Source organism: Scomber scombrus, chromosome 6, assembly GCF_963691925.1.
Source record: "Scomber scombrus chromosome 6, fScoSco1.1, whole genome shotgun sequence".
NCBI lineage: Eukaryota > Metazoa > Chordata > Actinopteri > Scombriformes > Scombridae > Scomber > Scomber scombrus.
In genome coordinates this window covers 15,370,391-15,393,429 of record NC_084975.1, presented here as the reverse complement: position 1 = coordinate 15,393,429, position 23,039 = coordinate 15,370,391, and the positions used below count along the sequence as shown (strand labels likewise).

At 38.6% G+C, this 23,039-nt stretch overlaps 2 protein-coding genes across 2 annotated transcripts; both read left to right on the top strand.

The window, feature by feature from the left end:
• Positions 1 to 6,611: 6,611 nt before the first annotated feature.
• LOC133981465 (zona pellucida sperm-binding protein 4-like) lies at positions 6,612 to 9,289 on the top strand. The gene is made up of 8 exons (XM_062420156.1): positions 6,612 to 6,965; positions 7,128 to 7,312; positions 7,401 to 7,498; positions 7,711 to 7,868; positions 7,950 to 8,142; positions 8,240 to 8,447; positions 8,787 to 8,862; positions 9,100 to 9,289. The coding sequence occupies exons 1-8, from the start codon at positions 6,659 to 6,661 to the stop codon at positions 9,201 to 9,203; spliced, it is 1,329 nt and encodes a 442-aa protein (XP_062276140.1). The 5' UTR covers positions 6,612 to 6,658; the 3' UTR covers positions 9,204 to 9,289.
• Positions 9,290 to 11,402: 2,113 nt separating this feature from the next.
• Positions 11,403 to 22,363, top strand: chkb (choline kinase beta). Its single transcript, XM_062421008.1, has 11 exons — positions 11,403 to 11,958; positions 13,465 to 13,573; positions 13,782 to 13,895; positions 14,573 to 14,706; positions 14,808 to 14,912; positions 16,595 to 16,653; positions 18,321 to 18,408; positions 18,565 to 18,673; positions 19,859 to 19,953; positions 20,075 to 20,156; positions 20,308 to 22,363. The coding sequence occupies exons 1-11, from the start codon at positions 11,459 to 11,461 to the stop codon at positions 20,362 to 20,364; spliced, it is 1,452 nt and encodes a 483-aa protein (XP_062276992.1). The 5' UTR covers positions 11,403 to 11,458; the 3' UTR covers positions 20,365 to 22,363.
• Positions 22,364 to 23,039: the final 676 nt, after the last annotated feature.

The following is a 23,039-nucleotide window of genomic DNA, read 5'->3' as shown; positions in this document are numbered from 1 at the left end:
TCATACTTTCTCCCAAACACTTTATAATAATCTTGCACGGACATCAAATCATAGTTACTCACACACACCACTGTATTTTTTCAGAAAACGCTGTCATTCCCCATACACATTCTCATTCATACATTATAATACTCTCTAGTGTAGCGTAGTGTCTAGTAGTGTAAGAAGATAGAGAGCAGCGCGTGTGAGAAACAATGATAATATTTACATGAGAGAAGTTATACTGCAAGTGAGAGAGTTTTATAGTGTGTGTGAGAAAGAATCTTGGTGTAAGTGAGAGACAATTGTTGTGTGTGTAAATTGGTATAATGATGTGTGTGTGAGACAGTATGATAATGTATATGACACAAAATAAGTCTAAGAATGTCTACGAATGACAGTGTACATTATGTGAAAAGAAAATAGTGTGTTTGAGAGAATATGATGGTTTATGTGTAAGGGAATTGTACTGTGCGTGATAGAGTATAATTTAAAAAAGTTATTTGATTGAACAGGAAGGCAGTTAAAATTCTCATTCCCTGGTCCATTTGACTTGGAGGATTAAATATGTTTTCACCTATACAATGCTGTGTGTTCAGGACATTATAAGAGAAACTGACAGTATGGGACCTAACAGCATGATTTTAGATAGATTATTCTGTGAGCTTGATGGATACACCCAGAAAATGTTTTCCTTTCTTAAAAAAGGAATACATTGAGAGTTTAACTGTTATAGAGGACCTGTATGTATCTGTTTGTTTCATTATAAATTCAAATGAAAGCTCAAAATCAGTGGGCGTGAAAGCTACATCAAATACAGGAGTCCTTCCAGCAATCAAAACCGGTCATTCTGGTAGCTTAGTGGTTACAACATATGCCATATATATGCAACATCTCTGGTTCGAATCCAACAAGGGATATCCTCTGATTTTGCATATTATTACTCTTGCAGTTTATAACGCTGTATATAGCATGTATGTTTGTGCACACTGAAGAGCTGTAAAGTCACAGGTTATCATGACAGCCTTACCACAGCATGAAAATGTGATTTGGCTTGAGCATAGTGCTAAAGGGCAGGTCAGGATGCCATTAAAATCATGCGGATTCACCTTTAATGTCCAGTGTTAGACAAGATAATGTCATCTGTTTGCATCATGGTTATGATGGATATTATATTATTATCATGGTAATATAACTATGCAACCCTTGTATAAACTACAGTAATAGAGTAATAAAATGACATACTATATCTGATATTTTATCTTTACAATATGACATTTTTGAGAGCACTGTGTTGTAACTCATACTGTAAGTAACAGAAAACCAAACCGCTTTAGTGTTCTGTAATGGGTTAGTTTACCTAAAATACAGATAATAATTTTCTCACTCTAGTAGTGTCAAGCCAGTTCAGTTCTATTTTTCCAGTTTTTGAGGGTTCCTTTCATTTCTGTCACCACCACAATACAATTGAAGTAAATGGATTTGGAGGATAAGAGAAGTAAAGGAGTGTGTAATGCTCTCGGCATTCAAAAATTATACTTACAAAAATTCAACAGGATAATCAAGAGAGCTTGGTGTGAACAGTATTCATTGGAACTACTTTCCACTAAAAACTGATGAAAAATAGGAGCGTCCTAGTGGACGAGTGGTTAGAGCTCATGCCACATATTTTTTTCTTCCAGTGTTTTTTAATATATTTTGTACAATCTGGCACAATTATGCTGACTCTTTTCTGTTATGTTAGTTATAACTACCCTCTGTTAACTATGGACTACCCTGTCACTTATGTGTGACACTAAAGACGGGCAATTATCTGAGATGGAACCCATGATCGAAAGGTAGGCCACATATTCATTATTACTAGCTGATGGAATCTGCACAACTGTGGTTATACTCTCTAAGTCAGTGGCTTGAACACTGGATGCTAGCTGTAATGCAGTGGGCTGGTTCACTCTGCGACAGTCTCTCTTGTAAAAAGATAACTGGAAACTTCCTGTGTTGATAAAATGATTTCCCCTGGCACTTGTAGTCATGCAGTCACTGTTCTGAAGAAGAGGTGTGGGTGTGTTGTGTGGATGCTGGATGCTGATGTAATGTCAACTTCCACATAACGGTCCTCTGAATCTGAGCTGTCAAATTAAAACAAAGCAAAAAAAAAGAATAACATAAATATAACAATAATTTCCAAAGAAATGAAGGGGAAATGCCATTCAACTTCAGAGAAACCAATTTGTTTTCCACATGAAATCAAGAGTTCAATACTAACCATGAACTATTATGCATAGTCTAAATACTCCAACAATATCATATCTCAGAAATTCTGTTCTTGATTCTCTGCATTACTGTCCTGTAGTCCTATATTTTCCTAATTTCAAAGGCACTTAAAATATATCCACTTTCGTGCAGCTTCCTTTTGGTTTTATGCTTCACCCAATTTTGGACAGCAGTATTACATCCTTTTTGAAGCTAAGGGTGGTAGACTTAAAAAAGAATGCATTATTATGTAATTGGAATCATCAGTATTAAAACTACTATTATCATTATTATTGTTGTAAGTGCTGCGGTAGCATTGATGGTAATAGTACTAGTTGAAATAGTAGTATTAATCATGAAAGGGACAGCAACACATAATACCTTATTTTATGCATAAACTGACATGTCTCTGAGAAAAATAAAATGAAAATCTACCACGGGAGCCCTTGTCTTTAAGCATAATACATTAACAATTCAATTTCAATCTCAAATAGTTAGCCTTGTTTCTCCCAAAAGTGCGAAACTTGAGACCCATACAACACATACAAAGAAGCTTAAGAAATGTTGATTTGCAAATGCAATAAAAATTGAAGCCGCAAGCGGCAATGGCGGGCCCTCGCTCACCCATGCCACCGCGGGGCCTGAGGCATGGCGGGGCTGTGGCGTGAAGCAGAAAGTGAGAAAAAACCTGGAAGGAGGCCAAAAATGCAATGTTTCGTTCATCCAGTAGGGGGCAGTCACAGGTAGTTACACATATGGTCTGGTGTGGTCTGGCGTGTTCAGGGCGGCCACTCATCAGTCATGTGAAGTTTGGAGTGAATTGGACAAAGCATGAAGGAGTTATGAGAGGTTGATGGTTCATCCACCAGGGGGCAGTAGAGTGTAACAAAACACAAGCGGTTGCGTTCAGGGTGGGACAGTGATTACACATGTGAAGTTTTGTGGAAATCGCACAATGATGATGTAAAATATGGCACTTCCTGTTTCCACTAGGGGGCGACACGAGTGAGATCGCCTATAAGCGAATGGAGACGTTGAGGTCGGCACCCTGGACCTGTGTACCAATTTTCATGATGATACGAGTTCAATAAAGCCATCAAAAAGCCAAACTTATTTTCATGGCGAGGAATTGATGGTCGCCGCGTCGCCACACGGACGCCATTACTCGTAGCTTCACAGTCTTCATAATGTAGCTTCACCAACTGGTTCTGAATGAAGTTGATGGGGCAAAGTATGTAATTTTAATGAATCTTAGTTAACTTCCTGTTACCGGGGGGCGCTATGAGTTACGTGGGAAGTTAATATATCGGGACGTTCAGGGCGGAGCCATCATCATGTCCAGCAAGTTTGAAGCTGATTGGATGAAGTATGTGGGCGTGAGAGCCACTCGTATGTACATGGCGAGCACGCCAAAGTTAGTTGAGCCCTGGCAGACACGCCCTTTGACCTACGGATGCGCAGAGCACAACTTAAGCTCAGCTAGGTCTGGAGATGTTGCGTACCTAATTTGAACTTGATCGGGCGAACGCTGTGGGAGGAGTTAATTTTAGGCGGGAAAAATCAAAACCAAAATGGCCGACTTCCTGTTGGGTTGAGGTCATGAGGTCAAGAGGCTTTTTTGCATATGTGGGTATAATACTTATGTGTACCGAATTTTGTGAGCATAGGACAAAGTTAGCAAAATTCCCTATGGGCATTTTTGGACTTTGTAGGGGGCGCTATTCCGCCATTCTGCGTCGACCATGTGCGACCACCCAAAAAATATCGAATTTCGGATGAGGCCGGACGTCCGTGCAAAAGTATAAGCATTTTCGCATTTGGGAAAGGGGCGAAATTGGGGCACGAAATGTCGGAAGAATAATAATAATAATAAACATTACAATTTCAATAGGGCTTTCGCCAGGCGACTTGCAGTCGCCGCTCGGGCCCTAATAATAAACATTACAATTTTAATAGGGCTTTCGCCAGGCGACTGGCAGTCGCCGCTCGGGCCCTAATAAACATTACAATTTCAATAGGGCTTTCGCCAGGCGACTTGCAGTCGCCGCTCGGGCCCTAATAATAATAATAATAATAAACATTACAATTTCAATAGGGCTTTCGCCAGGCGACTTGCAGTCGCCGCTCGGGCCCTAATCATAAACATTACAATTTCAATAGGGCTTTCGCCAGGCGACTTGCAGTCGCCGCTCGGGCCCTAATAATAAACATTACAATTTCAATAGGGCTTTCGCCAGGCGACTTGCAGTCGCCGCTCGGGCCCTAATAATAATAATAATAATAAACATTACAATTTCAATAGGGCTTTCGCCAGGCGACTTGCAGTCGCCGCTCGGGCCCTAATCATAAACATTACAATTTCAATAGGGCTTTCGCCAGGCGACTTGCAGTCGCCGCTCGGGCCCTAATAATAAACATTACAATTTCAATAGGGCTTTCGCCAGGCGACTTGCAGTCGCCGCTCGGGCCCTAATAAACATTACAATTTCAATAGGGCTTTCGCCAGGTGACTTGCAGTCGCAGCTCGGGCCCTAACCAGGAGTGTAACTGTCACACTGACATGTATTTGATCAATATGTCTTGTGCTGTTCTAATCTTATATTGAATTTGTACCTGCAGCACCTAAAATCACAAATCTTATATTTCCAGATCTAAGAAGATTTTATTTCAAAATTTAGATATTGAAAACTCAGATAGAAGATATATCAAAACCCAAATCCAAGATATTTGTTCAACACAATCATAATTTCAAGTCAATACATTTTGATTCCTCACAAAGATATTTTAATCATAATTTCTAAATCTAAAACGTATATACTTACTACTGAAAATGCTATTGAACATAGAGTAAGACTAATCAAAACTAAGCCAGAGATATGTTATGATATAGACATTTACTTAATTTAATTCATCTGCAAACATTAAGTTACTTGTATAAAAGAAAGAAAATACACGTGGGTTTACAACATTTTCCCTACAATGATCTGTGGAACAAAGTTGTCAATAACCACAAACTCTTTGAAATTTCTATGAGTTTTCATGATCTCTGGATAACATATATCTCCAAATATCATTTGGTATGTGTGTGTCTTTGAAAGGTGTTTTGACTAGTAAAAATGTCATGTTGTTTTGAATTATCAACCTGTCATGTAATAATGTTTATTCCCAATGCATTTGTAAAAAAAAAAAAAATGCATAGCTGATCCTGTTGTAAAAAAAAATCACATTGTATAATGTTTCCAGTATCCTCCAGATATGTATATATTTTGTTGATTTATGAAAAATAAAATCAAGATACAGTACTGTGCAACAGTCTTAGGCCATCACCATCATACAAACAGAAAATACAGGAACTATGTACACAACATTTTACATTAATTAGTAATTATTATTATTATTATTAATAAAGGTTCCATTCCATTCAGTTTTAAGAGAGCCAGGTTCCTGCTATTGCTCAAGCTTAAGGGGAGATCACACTAAATACTTGCCTAAAATCCTAAATGGAATGGAGTCTCAATTAATAAAAATATTTAATAATTAATGTTACATTTTGTGTACATATTTCCTGTATTTTCTGTTTGTATGATGATGGTGGCCTAAGACTTTTGCACAGTACTGTATCTTCTTTAGTTTTGCCTAGTCATAACTCTAGTTAAAGTTCCATACAATCTCATTTGAGCCAGCATGTTTAGATATCAAAAACAGTCATTAGAAATAACTTTCATTAAAAGAATGATTCATGTCTTTACGTATTATGTTTTATGCTCAAGTTAAAGTTGAGTCAAAACTGAACTAGATATTTCATTAATTATGTAACTCCAACTGTTACTTATTCTTTAAACTGTGGATGCTTGTCAGTTGGGAATTTTTATGTTTTGTCTTGCACAACGAGGAGGTATGGCTTCATTATTTTGTACATTTTTGCAATGGCAAAATGCTCTTAAAGATAAGAAGAGTATTTGTTTTGTCAAGCCCTGCTGTGCTAATACATTGTGACCAGAACTGTGTAGGTCATACAGACCCTGTGAGGGTTTGTGTTTTGAAATTGTTTACACAAGCTGGTATTTCATTGATTTGGGATCAATAACAATAAGTGGGCTCTCTGTAGAAATCATGGTACAGATACCAATCAACATGTGGACTAAATAGTGTGTTTTCTATTATGTATGCTGTTAGTATCCACAGATGCAACGTCTCTGTAACATTTCTGTAATTTTGTTTCTGAGTTTCCTTTTAAACATTGTCTCTGTACTCTTCAGTCCTTCCCCACAGACCAACTGGTAACTGAAACATTTGATTGGCAGGTGTGAGTAGCAAATAGGATGTGAGATATCAACAAGTCAGCATAACCCTATCTTATAAAAGTCAGCGTAGTTGCACCATATCTTTCACAGCACCTGGTGTTCCTTGCTGCTCGTGTGAAACCATGGAAATGAAGTTGATTTGTGGCTGTCTTCTGGCACTTGCTCTGTTTTGCTGTCTGGCTGATGCTCAATATCCCAGTCTACAGCTGCCTCAGAAGCCCAAGCCAACTCAGGATAACAGGCACCATCAGAAGACTCAAGAGCCCCAGATAAAGAACCCTTCAAAAACATCAGACCCAAGTGCATTTCACACTTGTGAAGTAGAAGAGCAATACAAGATAAGGTGTGGCGCTCCAAGTATCTCGGGTTCAGACTGTGAGGCTATAAACTGCTGCTTCGATGGACGCACATGCTTTTATGGCAAATCCGGTAAGTATTACCCTACTCCTCACAGAACTTCTTGTTGCAAACTGTAAAACATTCAAGTTAAGTGAGTGGTTTTAGAATATTTTATATTTGAAACTTAAGGTGAACTTTAATGTGTTTAAATGCATGAGCCCTGATGATTGCTCTCTTATTTGTTCTATTCAGTGACTCTTCAATGCACCAAGGATGCCCAGATCATTCTGGTGGTGGCCAGAGACGCCACCCTACCTAACCTTGACTTGGAGTCTATTACTTTCCTTGGAGATACTGGAACGTGCAACCCTGTTGGCACCACTCCAGCTTTTGCCATCTACCAGTTCCCTGTCTACGGCTGCGGCACTGTCATGACGGTAAGGGTTGTTACTCATAGGACTTTAATTAGATTTGCGATCACTTTTGTGAGGTAATAAAGACTGAAATACTGCCAATTAACTGTAGGAGGAGCCAGGTGTTATAATCTATGAGAACAGGATGTCCTCCTTTTATGAAGTCGCTGTTGGACCCCACGGAGCCATTACCAGAGACAGCCACTATGAGTAAGTGTTTTTCTTTCTTTAACACTGAGTGATGACTGCATGTTAAGATGTACACTGGAGCTAAACATATTCAGATACTGCAGTGGTGTAGGTAGGGTAGGGTAGTAACCTTGAATTCTCCACAAGGGGTTAGTTCATTGTGATGTTTTCAAACCAAACCTCACTCAGATGATTTTCTAACTGACTCACACAAAACCTTATTTTTGTCTCAGATTGTATATCCAGTGTAAATATATTGGCACCACAGTTGAGGCTTTGGTCATTGAGGTTGGCGATGTTCCTGCACCATTCCCAGTTGCAGCTCCTGGACCCCTACGTGTGGAGCTCAGGTTGGCCAATGGACAGTGTACTACAAAGGGTTGTAACGAAGGTTAGTGTGAGGAAGGTACCTTGTGCAGGTAGTTTCTTTTGGCAATGACTGTGTAACCAACAAATTCTTCTGTTTGTGCAGAGGAAGTGGCTTACAACTCCTTCTACGTAGAATCTGATTACCCTGTCGTAAAGGTTCTCAGGACACGTGTGTACGTTGAGGTCCGAATGCTGGAGAGGACTGACCCCAACATTGTCTTGACTCTTGGAAGATGCTGGGCAACTATTGACCGCAACCCTTTCAGTGATCCTCAGTGGGACCTGCTGATTGATGGGTAAGAGTAAGAGCTAGTTAGACTTGAGAGATGAGCACATATGAGCCTTTTTAATGCTCAACTCAATGTCCCTTCCACCCTCTCTCCTCTTTTCTAGCTGCCCCTACCGGGATGATCGCTACACTACAACCCTGGTTCATGTGGATGGCTCATCAGGACTCATGTACCCAACCCACCACAGGCGTTTCATTTTCAACATGTTCACTTTTGTTTCTACTGGACTTTCCAATCCTGGCAAAGGAGGCTCTAAAAATCCTGGCAAGGGAGGGGCAGATCCAGAGGTTATGACTCCTCTCAAGGAAAAGGTATGGGATGCAACTACAGTATGGGATGCAACAGTGGTCAACCCTGCTCCTGAAGAGCTACTGCCCTGAATGTTTTAGGTATCTCCCCACTCTAACACACCTAATTCTAATAATGTACTCCTTATCAAGTCCTGACAAGCTTCAGCTACTTGATAACAACCCAATAATCTGAATTGGGTGTGTTAGAGTAGGGATATACCTTAATCATGCAGGGCAGTAGCTCTCCAGGAGCAGGGTTGGAGACCACTGATCTAGAGAAAATGTGTTTATGGGGGAATTTGCTTTTATATTAATTTCAGTATCACTTCATTTACTAACATTACATTTGTTTTCGAACAGATACATATCCACTGTGATGCAGCTGTGTGCAAGGCCTCTGCTGTAGATAATTGCGAGCCCAGGTGCTTCAGAAACAGTAAGTAGCATGGTGCTTACAGTATGTTTCGCTTAATTATTACTGAGATTAGTACAGGAAGTTAATGTTTGTCAGGTGTTATACATGAACAGCATGATCTGTGGTGTAAGAATTAGAAAAGCTCTTAGCTGAAGATATCTTTGCCAAGAGAATAATTGATGTCTGATATTATCTTATCTGTGTCTTATTTAACCTAATTTCTGACTGCAATTGACCACTGTCTTGTATTGTACACAGGGAGGGATATTGCTGCTTCAGCCAAGAAAGACACCAGGGCTGAGACCACTGTGGTTAGCAGTCATGAGGTTGTCATCGTTGACCCAAGCTTGAGTACTCAGTAACATCATCCAGACAGAATTTATCATGAAATCTCTGTTCACAAAGTGTACTGAAAACTGATTGAGTTTGAAATAAATCTTCAAATGGCTGGTGTTTTCTGATATCATAAATTCATCATTCAGAACAATTATTTACACTGTGACCTCACAGAAGGACCCATAAAAGCTAATACTAATGCAACAGAAAATATAAGTGATAATCGTTCCAACTTCAAATCAGTAAATTAACTGGCATAGCTCTGTTACATACATATTAAGCTAATAAACATTTGAGCAGTTTGTCATTGTTTTGAAAACCATTATACGCCATTTGTGTTATATCCCAATGCTGTGTGTTTTACTTTACACTACACAAGTTCTTAAAGGATATTCCTAGTGCTCTAGAATGTCCTTACCCATTTGCTGCCACTCAAACTATATCCTGTTGCTCCCAAACATACTGGACATTAAGCATGGCTTACTAAATAACATAAATACAGCGTGACAATTAGCATGCTTGAATTTACCAAAGAAAAATAATGTTTTGAAAAACCCAATCAGTAATGCTTATATTCTAATATATATGGCTTTTAAAAATGTTAATGCAACAATTCACTCTCATGGAAAAGAAAACTGGGAAATAGGCAGATGGCTCCTCACATGGGGGGGTTTCAACCTCTTTAATAGGCAATGAATATATAATATATATACCCAACTTGAAAAACTTAAGGAGTGTCATGACCAGAAACAATAGGACCCCAGAGCAGACCAGAGACGAGCAAACAAACTGGAGGTAACTCAAAACAGCAGGGTTTTAATAACAGGTAGAGTAGGGGTAGTGAGGGAGCAGTGGCTGGGTCTGGGGTAGGGTTCCAGGGAAGGTTGGTGAGGGAATGTCCACAAGGGGAAGGCAGTGCACAAGGACAGGGATCCAGGGGACAGAGGCAGGGCACCAGCAGGTGGGGAAGGCAAAAACTGTGGAGGGGACAGGAGAGAGCGGTTACAAACAATAATCTTCAGCAAACACACCAAGAAATACAGCCCATATAAAATAGTGTTTTCAATGTAAATGATGGGGTCCAAAATCTACAGTGTCCAAACAGTCAATTTGTGCAAAATGCATTAAAATGTTTATCTGAAGCTCATTTTAAGGCTTCGGCAATCTGAGTTAGTCATATCAAGTTGATATCTGCCACATTTAAAGTCTTAAGCAAAACGTTCCCTCTATAGGTTCCTAGGACAGTGTTTCCCTGTGAGCTGTGGTGGAAATATATCAGCAAAAAAAGAGACTTTGGCACTAAAAACACTATAACATTGAAATATAGTGACTTGGTTTGACTAATTTGGATGGCGGAAGCTTCATATTAGCTTCAGATAAATGCTTAATACATTTTTGCACAGAAGGAGGACAGTGGATAATGTCACTCATCACTTACATGGTAAGTGCATTTTGAAGGGATCTTTGAATGTTAGTATGAACAGGAGAATTCATTACAGCAAGAAAACCCTGTTTCAATGTTCATTTGGACACCTTGCTGTTGTTTAGGTTTCTCTAAACAACAGCAACCTGAACCCATCCTTTAAACCAGCTCTGATTGGCCAAAAATAAGACCTCACAAAAAAACACATCATACAAGTATTCATTAACTATATATTCAGACCTACATTTATTGTGACAACAGAAATTAGCGATGTCATTATGTGTAATTATAACACATTACTGAATAATATTCAACTCAGCACATATATTTCTTCAATATAATGAACTCTGTTACATAACCAAATTAATGAGAAAAGCTCACAGTTTGTTGTGTTTTTAAAGGATAGCTTCAGCGTCTGTTCCAAAACAAAAGTCGGCTGACTGAAGCAAAGTTGATGTAGGGCCTAGATGTATTTATTTAGTTATTAATGAATTCATTCATTCATTCAGTCAATCAGTCGGTCATTCACTCTTCGTTGTGGCCGAAAGTAGGTAAGGTTGACGTTGTGTGCATTGTGTACCCACGGTCTGATGATATCTGAAACCGCAGCTCATCGCCGAACTACATTTCCCAGAAACACTCAGTGTAAAGTGAAATGACATGTGACGTTCCCACTCAGAAACAACCAATCACTATATCGGGTGAACACTGAGTCGAATTGTGATTGGACGGTGAATACGCCCGTTTTGCTAAGACCACTTTCCCGGCCGCTGAGTGTGCTAGCGCAGAAGAGGAAGTAACAGTCATCTGCATATGATACTTTAATGGTTGCTATCAACCGCGCCCCCCCTCCCTTCCATGCGACTCAGACCATCCAGCTATGTTTGGCTCTTCCGGTTAAGTAGCTTTACCGGTGAGCTGCCTGCGAGTCCCTCCTGCCGTTTCAGACCAACTCTTCGGAGCGGTCTTCCTCTACTCTTCGCCCGGAAATTCACCATGCAGTCTGGTCGCAATGTGACCAGCAGCAGCGGCAGTAGCAGTAGGGAGGACTGCGCACTTCAGACCGAGCCTGAGCTGTTCTGCAACAACATTCCCGCTGTGACAGTAGAAGAAGCTGGTCCTCCGGCGGAGAAGACACGAGTGGGAAGCTTGGTTGTCCATGAGAGAAACCTGAGGACCCCGAGTCCCCTCTGCGGGGCCAACTGTGATGACGACTCGGAGGCAGAGTCGTTCAGGGATGGGAGAACCGAGGAGGTCGACCGTGACACCAAGGGCAGGGCGTTTGCCTGGTGTCGAGACTTTCTGTCTGGGCCGTGGAAGACCATCCAAGAAGAGGATTTTCAAATCAGCATCGTTAGGTGAATAAAGTCAGTTACAGTTCGGGGGTTAAGGTAACAGATATTGAGCGGCTGATTCGCCGTGTTTTCACCACGTACACTAATGGAAAACTATTAGACATCATAGCAAAAACCTTAACGCTGTTTAAAGCCATTTCAGATTTGTGAAACCTTTATTGTCCTTGCGATCACTTTTGTGATTCCCCTTCCCGGCAACATAAAACAAGGTCTAATTCAAAAACCACAGCACTAAGACGTATCAAATCTGGACTAGATCATCAAGGAGACTCCAAAGAGTCACAGTTTCAAATTTGTGAAACCTTTATTCTATTTGTGAAAACTGAAGAAAGGGCGATTTCACTATAATAATTCTCCGCAGAGCATGAGGCCAGGTCCAGTTCAAAAGCCACTATAGACTGAGACTTGTCAAATCTGGACTATATTATTATTCAGATGTAAGTATAGTGGGTTTTTTTTGTTTTAACAAATGGAATAAAGGTTTCACAAATCTGAAACTATGTTTCAGTGAGTCTCAGCAGTCTCCTTGGTAATGTAGCCCCGATTTGATTTGTCTAAATATAGTAGTTTTTGGACCTGGTCAAATGTGGACAGGATGGAGAAATGTCAGTAAAATCACAATTTTTGCAGTTCTAATAAGAAAAATGAAAGTTGCACAAATCTGAAAGTGGGTTTAATCAGTATTGAGGTTTTTACTACATTCTCATTATCAAGTGTATGTGGTGCAAAAACAGAATCAGCCTCTAAATATCATTATTTGTTTCCTTTAACTTTTCCCTTAATCCCTGAATTGGATGTTGACTTCAGTGTTGTCTTGTACTGAGGGTAAAAACAAGAGTAAGTTCATCATAATCGCAGACTAGGAACTTAAAGAAATACGTGTTACTATTATGTGTCTTAGCTCACTGATTATTTCCATTTCCTGTGGTGTTGCTGTTATCATGTTTTTCAACATATTTGTGATCATACAAACTCACTGAGCACTTTAATAGCCTGTGCAATCTAATGCAATCCAATTTAATATCTGCCATAGATTCTACTTTTACAAACTCATACAGATAGGTGACTGTCGCACTTTAGTTTTATTATTGAGGTCGCAGTGGGTGGTGGTGCGTTATAGCCAAAAGTGTTTCTAATAACCCCTCCCCCTTCCCCAATGTATATTCAAATATGAGGATGATCATAATAAACATACAGTAGAAGTATCACCTTTCTGACAGTGTAAATACAAACTGAAAAAGTAGAATTTATGGCAGAGCTGCTGAATATTAGATTGCACAAGTGTTTCTAATAAAGTGGTCACTGCATGTATATATTCATTAAAAACTCATATCCACTCAGCACCCTTCTAACATTGCCATTTATTTGTGTAAAGAGCTCTTAACTTAACCATCCAAGGACAAATGCACTCTTTTGTTGGTGTTTTCTGGGTAATCTTCATGACATTCTTCTGAAAGGTCGTACTAAACTTTTCACCAATGAGATAACACTGGTTATTTTGTTTTTCAGTGGTGGACTAAGTAACCTGCTGTATCTGTGTAGTTTGCCTGACCATGTGCCCTGTGAGGGAGAAGAACCACACCAGGTGCTCCTCAGGATCTATGGTGCCATCCTGCAGGTTGGTCTGTCTAGTAGAGTTCTTCAAGAATTATTTTTTGTCCTTGAATATGTGCTGTTGTGCTTTATATCATGGGGAGAACAATTATATACCATTATTATAGCCAGTCTAGTATTATGGTGTCGTTGTTCTATACATAAAAGCATGATAGAAGCTAAAATCACCATCAAACTGTATCTGTCTGTCATTCTGTGTATCTCTGTCACAGGGTGTGGACTCCTTGGTGTTGGAGAGTGTGATGTTTGCAATCCTGGCAGAACGAACTTTAGGGCCCAAACTTTATGGCATCTTTCCAGACGGACGCTTAGAACAATATCTTCCAGTAGGGGACACACACACATACACACACACATACACACATAAAGACTCACTGACATAATGCATTCCCTAGCCCCTTACACTAACCTTAACCATCACGACTAAATGCCTTAATGCAAACCTTACCCTAAACTGAACCTAAACCTAATTCTAACCAAACCAAGTCTTAACCCTCAAATTGAGGGATCGGCAAAAATATCCTCACAACACTGGTTTTCAACTGAAATTGATTCTCTTAAAGATAGCACATAATTGCACAAATGTTTGTATAGCTATCTTAGTGAGGAAACATACAGTCTGTTTCATATGCTTTACGTTGTTGTTATCTTTAGCCAAGTTGTATGAACATGTTTTAAAGTGTATGGGGAGAATTGACAAATGTCCTGACTTTCATTAGGTACACACAGTTATATGTGTTATTGTCACATCTGTTCCTGAAAGTATTTCACATTCAATGTCAAAATGTAATGTCCATTGAAAACTCTTTGTGCTTTAATGTAAAATGTAATGTAAGTGTTTTAGAAATGCATTTAAATTGAGCAGTACTTTTTAGTTGCCTTGTGAACACCATCACATTTATGCCTATATTAATGACCTTGTATAGTTACTTGACGTCGTTCTCAATGTAGAGGAAGCATTTTGTAGTAATGAGTAGTCATTTCTGCTAATCCATTTTCACAGAATACCCGAATGCGCACAGATCAACTTTCGGACCCAGCAGTCTCAGCTGAGATTGCCACCAAGTTGGCACGTTTTCATGATATGGTTATGCCCTTTAACAAAGAGCCCAAGTGGCTGTTTGGGACCATTGATAAGTAAGGACACCTCTATATCACTCCCTCTCCTCTCCTAGAATTGTCAGTTTATTTATAGGTAAATCAGTTACATGAGCTACCTGTCTGTTGTTTTCCATTAGATACATGGATCAAGTGATGAAGCTCAAGTTTGTTCGGGAAGCACATGTGAAGAAGTACAACAAGCTAATGAAGTTCAACCTGCCTGCCGAGTTGGAGAGCCTCCGGTGAGTCATGTTACAGGCTTCAAATAGACAAATACTTTGTATTGCCGCAATAGGAATGGCCACATACATATGGCATACATAACACCTTACAGTTATGGTAGGTAAGGTTCATGAAAATGGTCAAATAAAACCTAGCATCTCCTGTCCCCTCCATCCAGCACCCACAAAGTTTGTGGCAAATAACTTATTATTGACTTTGACTCACAGACCTGGAAGACAAATAGCAGAGCGATGATGCAATCATCATAGCTTTAGCCAAGTGCCAACTAGATGTTGTTTCGTCAGAGACATCTCACATTACCCACTGTAATTTCCATCTACACTTTAGGCAGCAACAGTTTGCCCTGTTTCATTTCTCACATTAGGCGGCCACCACCAAGAACCTCAAGAATGGTAGAATCCTCATGTCAAGGAACACAGTTACATGTGAACTCTGAAAACCAATATAGTTATATATTTATCCAATTAACAACAGGTTAGCATAAAACTTAACCATTGGGACTTTACTAATGTGATTTCTGTTTGAATAGTCTTTATTGTAACAGATAAGTTAGATCAAGGACACAGTACATATACAGAAAGTACATATAATAAGAAAAGTACACTATGTCATCACTACCAGACAAGATAAGACTACCAGTAAGTAAAATGGTCAGAAATATCATGCTAGTTGTAAAATAGTGTATGCAATCATTATTACAGTATTGTAGTAATTACAGTGTTATATTGCTGTGGCTGGAGATTGATAACACACAATACTTTAATCTTAGGGACAGGACTAGTGCTATGTTTGTTGCCACTCTAACGGCTGACCTTTGTCCCAGTGCCTCCACGACTTCAGTGCCGAGTCCTCCTGGTGGTCTGACCTCAGCAGCCAATAGAGAAACAGCCCAGTGTTTATTGTCTATGATTATCTATGAATAAAATTGCTATCTTGAAGATATGCACCAATCTCGCAATGAAGCCGATATACTGTAAGATGCATGTACATGTCTTTATTATTTGCTGCTGTCATCTGTAGTCTTAAAACCTATCACAGTTGACAACGTAGCTTTTGCTTGCACAGCTATACTGTTTTTCTTAGCCTGCCCTAGGCAGTTCAATCAATCAATTTTTTTTCTTTCCACAACTAGAGCTTCAGAATTTCAGATGCGTCTTCCTGAGCCTCCAGAGAGTTGTCATTTTCCACTTTTCTCTATCTGTAAATACACACTAAAGGGTATGGGGTTATCTGACTGGGTACATAGGTAATCAGAATGACCGAGTATGTACTCTATGAACTGTATGTCTCGTAACCCGTGTAATTAATCACTTCAAAATATTGACAGTTAGATGAGATACAGTACATACATACAGTATATTGCTCCTTGTATGTTCCTCACCAGCAGGAATGAAATTGTAATGAATGTTATGTAATTCAGCCTGTAAAACAGTGAGAGGTATAGATAATGTTTGTGTCTCATTGCCCCAGTGTAGTTTCTATGGTTTATGGTTTTAAGGTTGGACATCTCTTCTTTTGTACTTGAGCCTCAAGTGAATGTCTTATCTATAGGCCTAACCCTAACCCTTTTCATTACTGAGTAATAATAATGCGTGAGTTACTCTACCTGCATTTGTAACACTGGCATACTCTTTCCCTCATCTTCCTTTTTGTTTGATTGACCACTCCCTTCTCTCCTCAGGGCATTGCTGGCTGCGACTCCATCGCCTGTGGTGTTCTGCCACAATGATGTCCAAGAAGGTAAAAAACCTCTCCCCTCATAAGGTTTCTCCCTATAGTCTCAGTCTTCTAATGAGGACTGATTGATCTGCCCTCTGGCTTCACTTTCAGTTTTCCTAGAAGAGCGTTAGATTACATAAGTCACAGGAAGAAAGACTAGGATATAGTTATTAATAGGGACAGCTCATGTTCATATACATCAACCTATGCCAAAAGTATATGTGCACCCAAACATTATACCCATATGTGACCATGATGTACTAGGGATGTCCCGATCCGATATTTGGATCGGATCGGCCGCCGATATTAGCAAAAAAATGCATATCAATATCGGATCGGCCTGCACGGGAAAATCCCGATCCGGACTCCCGATCCAGTTTGTTTTCAAAACTCCGGTCCGTGTTTTCCAGCGCACCGATGTAGGTAATCCATTCCAGTTTTTTTCAGCTTTTCTCCCCAAATCCGGTCCGCGTTTTTCAGCACACCTAGCGACCTGTCCAGCATCCCACTATTTATTTTCTACTCAGCTTTTTTGTGTGTTTTGCTTTTTTCATACAGTTTACAATATTGTTTGCACTGATGGCTTTTTAAGCCTTGGTTTACACTCTTCTTGTTCAAGAGCAGAGCACTGATGCCAATTCAGTTTGTGTGGTTAATTGACTATTTATTATTTTGTCTATTTTGTGTTTATTTAACCCTGTTAAGAATAAACAGGTCAGCTTCTTATTACCAACCATTGTGGATTATTCAAACTAACCTAATTAAGTTGGCTAGTTGTTCTTAAGAGTAAAACCCTTTTCACCATGAGTATAACAACAAAATAAGTAAATATCTTTAATCTTTAATACATGCTTGGATCGGCCGGTATCGGTATCGGCCGATGCTAAAAGCTACAATATCGGTATCGGATCGGAAGTGCAAAAAGCTGGATCGGGACATCCCTATGATGTACATAAGTATACCCATTTAATGTATTCCAAAATCTTGGAATTATCATGGTGTTATAAGAGCCTCCAGTCTACCCAGATTTTGGAGTATGGTTGCATTAATTTCCTCAGCCAAAAAAGCACTGACGATATCCCATTTGATGCCAAAGGTGTTGGGGGATGTTGGCATCAGGACTCTATTTAAAAGTCGCATTTAAAGTCATGTCATCTGAAATATCACTGTATTAAGCATTAAGATTTACCATAATTGGAACAGTCTATCTCAGTTGATCCAGATTGTTGTCTTGCCTCCATGGCTGCAGTATGCTGTGTTTGTGTGCCAATTTTTCATATTTGGCAACCTTGGGTGTTGAAATGGGAGTCAATCTGATCTCACAGAAATACATGAAATGACCAGGAACTCTTAACACTGCATTACGCGGTGCTGGCACATAATGTGTTAAAAACACTGCATTACGCGATGCTGGAACATAATGTGTTAAAAACAATCAGGTTGAATGGGCAGTGGGCCAAATCACACAGGCCAAAACAAAAACAGCACTGGAATGCACATTTCAAAGGAGAACATACTGACTGTAGTGTTATAGTCACAGAAGCCAGTATTTCAACTTAGCATGTTCCCTTAATCTCTGATAACATATCATGGTCATTTTATGAGTTAGTACTGTCTGAAGTAATTAGAGAGTGTGAATTATCAGTGTGGGGGATTTTGTTTTTTCACTTTTTATTTTGCCTCTCCAGGTAACATTTTGATCCTTGACGATAGGGAACAAACCCCAACAGACAAACTCATGCTGATAGACTTCGAGTACAGCAGTTACAACTACAGGTGAGTTGTGAACTCCTAGTCATAGATTTGATGTTAAGGGATTGATTAAAAAAAAAAAAATCTCACATCAACAGTGTCAAACACCATTCAGAAATGTGTGGTCTGGGTTAAATTTTTAATTGTGGCTTGATATGTTCTATATTTATTTTTGTTTAGGGGTTTTGATTTTGGGAACCATTTCTGTGAGTGGATGTATAATTACACTTATGACCAGTGGCCCTTCTACAAAGCCACACCAGAGGACTATCCCACCAGAGAGCAGCAGGTCAGTGTAAATAACTTGTAGTCAGATAAAGATACTGCCTTTCTTTGACCTAATGTGCTTGATTGCTCTTAATGAAGACCCGTTAGGTTAAATTACATATAATGGTTAAATGTTCACTTACTGACACATATGCTTATAACAGAATTGCCATAATACCTTTTAAATGGGAAAATTAATTGATAAATATAAATGCTCACATCATTGTTACAATTGAAAACCTCAAAAAGTAATTGTAAATGTCAAAACTTAAATTTAAACAAAATTCAAATTTTTTACTTAAGATGATAAAATAGGTCAAACAGAAAATTAAACACAGTGTCAGTCTAGTTCAGGCAATTGCAACATTTAAATGAGGAGCATTGGATATATTACACGAACACGGTGTAGATGTTTGTTGTTTTCCACTAAATTTACATTTATACTCATCAAAGATCTTAAGATGGTGCCCAGAATTTATATAGTAACTCTCTCGTATTAGTTGTTGATAAAATGTTTTTCTCCTCACTTATTTCCTCTGAGTCTCAGACAGATTCACAAGTATCGTGCCTTCATACTGCCTCCTGGTGGTACTACTTGGTAATGCAAGTTTGAGTTTGAGACAGAGCTGTGTATATTAAATACAGTGGCCCTAGCAGGAATTCCAATCAACAAATTGAGTTGTTTTTTATTTTTAATGGAAGTCTGTTTGTTTGATATATTGTTTAAATCCTGATTTGAACATTGGGTATTGCAGTTAAGTGATTGTTTTTGTTACTAGGCCTGCTGCGAACCAATTCTGGTGCATACTAGAACTCGATTACAATGTCCCACAATAGTTTGCATCATATAACATTGACATTTTTTTATTTTATTTTTTTAATTATTGAATTAATTAAATTGTCCTAGAAACTGTTTTAGTGCAACATCTAAAAAGTACTTTTGAGTATTGTTTTATCTGTTGCTGAAACTAAAACCACTGCCTTTAAAGATAATCAAACATGACAATAAAATAAATACATATAAAATATAAATAATATTACATGGAGTGGAGCAAAGCTAAAAATGAGTGTTGGGGTTATTGCCAATATTTACTGTTGCTGGTGAGGAACGTAAGGGACAAATATGCCTGTAACAAACTGACAACAAATGTGAATATTTAATAATATATATGAAAAATGTCACTCATAATTTTACTCTATATTGCAGCTTCATTTCATCAGAAGTTATTTGGCAGAACAGAGAACAAACTCGACAATGGACCAGAAACAGATTGAAGAGGACATGATAATAGAGGCTAACAGGTAATGTGTGTTGCAATGAAAAATTGCAGCATTATAATGACTGTGTAATAACAAGTTGTATCTGAATCAGCGTTGACCTTTATTTTGTTTTGTCGTCATCACTTTTTGTTTTGACTGGTAGGTATGCATTAGCGTCACACTTCCTCTGGGGTTTGTGGTCCATCATTCAAGCAAAGATATCTAAGATTGAATTTGGATATATGGTAAGTGCATTTTTCTTTCTTTCTTTTTTCTTTCTTTTCTTAAGTCTGGTGGAATTTGTTAAATTTTTTACACACATTCTTCACTCTACAGTGTCTATCTAGTGATAAATGTAAGTATACCTTCCTCACAGTGAACCATATTGTTTTGCAGGACTATGCCCAGTGTCGGTTTGATGCCTACTTCAAGCAAAAAAAGCTCTTCTCCTGAATTCCACCTCAGTCAGAATGTACTGTACTGTCCATTTGATCTGTCCATATCATTCTTCAATCTCACCTTTTTGGTAAGGATTTTTTTTAAGCTGTGTTATTAAAACTCCAGTCCTAGGAGTGCCTTGGTAGCTGAGTGGTTACTCGCATGCCACATAATGGCAGCGTCCCTGGTTCGATTCCAGCAAGGGACCTTTGTAGGTCATTCTCCTCTCTCTCCCAGTTTCCTGTCGCCCTCTAAGCCATCCACTAACACATAAAGGCAAAATGCAAAAAAATATATCTAACAAAAAAACAACTCAGATAGCCATGTTAAGTAAAACATGGCTATCGAATCTAATCTGTAAAGAATCCTTTTTATTAAAGCACTTTTTCCTATATTGTTAAATTTAGTTATAGCAGGTCTAACTCATTGAAGGTTGTTGTCTTTCATTTAAGGGGTAAGTTAATTGGATGTTCAGCTATTTTAGTTAATTTTATATCCCCCATTTCTAGATGCACTCACTCTTTGGACCACTTTTTATCACTGGCATTGTTAGTTCTTCATTTGGTCTCTCTACATGTGATGGGTCAGTCATGGCCTGTGCTGGTTGCCGGAGAATTCATGTCGTTTAATGTCAATGTATTAATCTTACTGTAAGACTCATTTTGGTTTACTAATCCAATGATATAGAGTTCAGTGTGGAAACCTTTTATATAGCTCTTTGCTTTAGTGTTTTTCTAGTCATACTACCTCACTTCTCTCCTCTGATGTTCAGTCTGTTTGGTGTATAGATCGCATAAGGGTTGATTGTAGAGGTATCTTGTCTCATATGTTGCAGGTAGTTTTACTGAGGAGCATGCAAAAAATACTCCCCGCCAACTATTGTTAAGTTCAGTAAAGTTAAATTATATGATTACCTCATTTCAGTAAATAATAACACAAGGGTTATTTTTATATGGTGTCACTGTACTGAACGAAACGTTTATTGAATTATCAGAACCGTTACAAAGTTTAAGGCATTTAAAGGGGAACCGCAAATGTGAAAAGAGTTGTATGAAGCTTTTTGTGGCTTTCTTGTGGAGGGATCTGTGTGAAATCTGAAAATTACTTAATGGTTACCAGACTTCTGTAGCCCACTACTCATCTCTGCTTAAGGCTAGTGGCTCGAGGCTATGTAGACACTACTAGCATAACACACCCAAATATTTGCCTGAAGCGCTGGTGGTCGAGTTGCATTGTTGGTACTGTAGGTATCCAGTTTTGACAAAAAAGAGGAATGCGTGGAATAAAAAAGACGATATATCTGGTTCTACCGCATCGATTATGATAATACCATCCTTTGTGTCTGATTATGTTATAGAAAGGCAATCTGAAATTGGTGGAGTACTTTTTTAAGCCAGCAATACTGCATTTGTCACCATTTAAATGTGAGTTTTAACCATACATTTCTGCTTTACCTGTAACTGCCCAGTTTGTTTTACCTTTTGGTTATCTATGTATGATTTTATGTTGAAGTTATTCTGAGATGTTTTTCTGTTCACCTTTTTTCCAAGAATCATAACTTGAAATATGTAAACATCTGACATTTATACGTATTGTATTAGGTTAACTGAAATGTCCATCTGGCACATTGCAAAAATTCCAACAATTGAATGTGTTGGAATAAAGTCACACAACTATTTTCTTTCCTTCTTAGCATAAGTTGAACATATGTGGTTTTGCTTTTCATTTCCTATTGTTGTAGGTCCCTTTTACTTTTCTATTTATTTAGACTGCTATATTTGAACAAACGCATTGCCATTCATTAATGTGTCAGTATCCTTGTTTTACACTTAGCTGCATCAGTTTACTCATGAGAAGATGCTACAAACTTAACTGTGCCTCATTGACTACCTGTAGATATTTTTAAAGCAGCGTTGCTCCAGTTTAGAATCATTGTTAAAGCTTATTGTACCATTCTCTATTTTGTTTTGGTCTCTTTTCACTACTAAAATATAATTTAAAGCTAATAAACTTAAGTGCTTAGAACCTTTGCCAATGTCCTTTTGTCCAATGTCCAAGTGTCTGTCTAAATCTTCCTAAATCTTGAAGGATATTTTAATAAATTGATATATTTCATGACACATAAAGTTACTGTCACCTAACTGCAAAGTAACTTGAGTGCCCCATGATGACGTTTGGAGCAGAGTGAAGAAGGCCATGTTTCATCCCTGAGGGCTGACTGTTGTCCCACCTCCATGTGCCAAGAATAGATCAGCCCAATAGAACTACACTGCTCTGAGATAGAGGGAAACTTATGAATCGACTGGATATTTTACAGAACAAAAAGGAACTCTTGACATTGAAGATTTCGATTTTTTTTAATATATATAACATGCTTTCTCTATTGGTTTGTGATCTTAAATCGTGCCTCTCAGCGGTTTCAATGTTAATGTCAAAGAGCATGTTACTGTGAGAGCTGAGACAGGGAAAAGAAGACGAGCCGGTGGTACAAGAACTAAACTGACCGTTCTGTCCTCTATTCCTGTATTTTCCATTGCTGTAGCTGTTTGGAATTTATGGAATTTCTATTCAGGGAGCTTGTCTTGCCTTGAGTAGAGAATTTACAGTCTTTCTGAATGTATGAATGGATCACTGGTTGCGCAAGAATTGCACTTTTTCAGTTTTTATTTTTTATTTTTTTTAGAAATCTT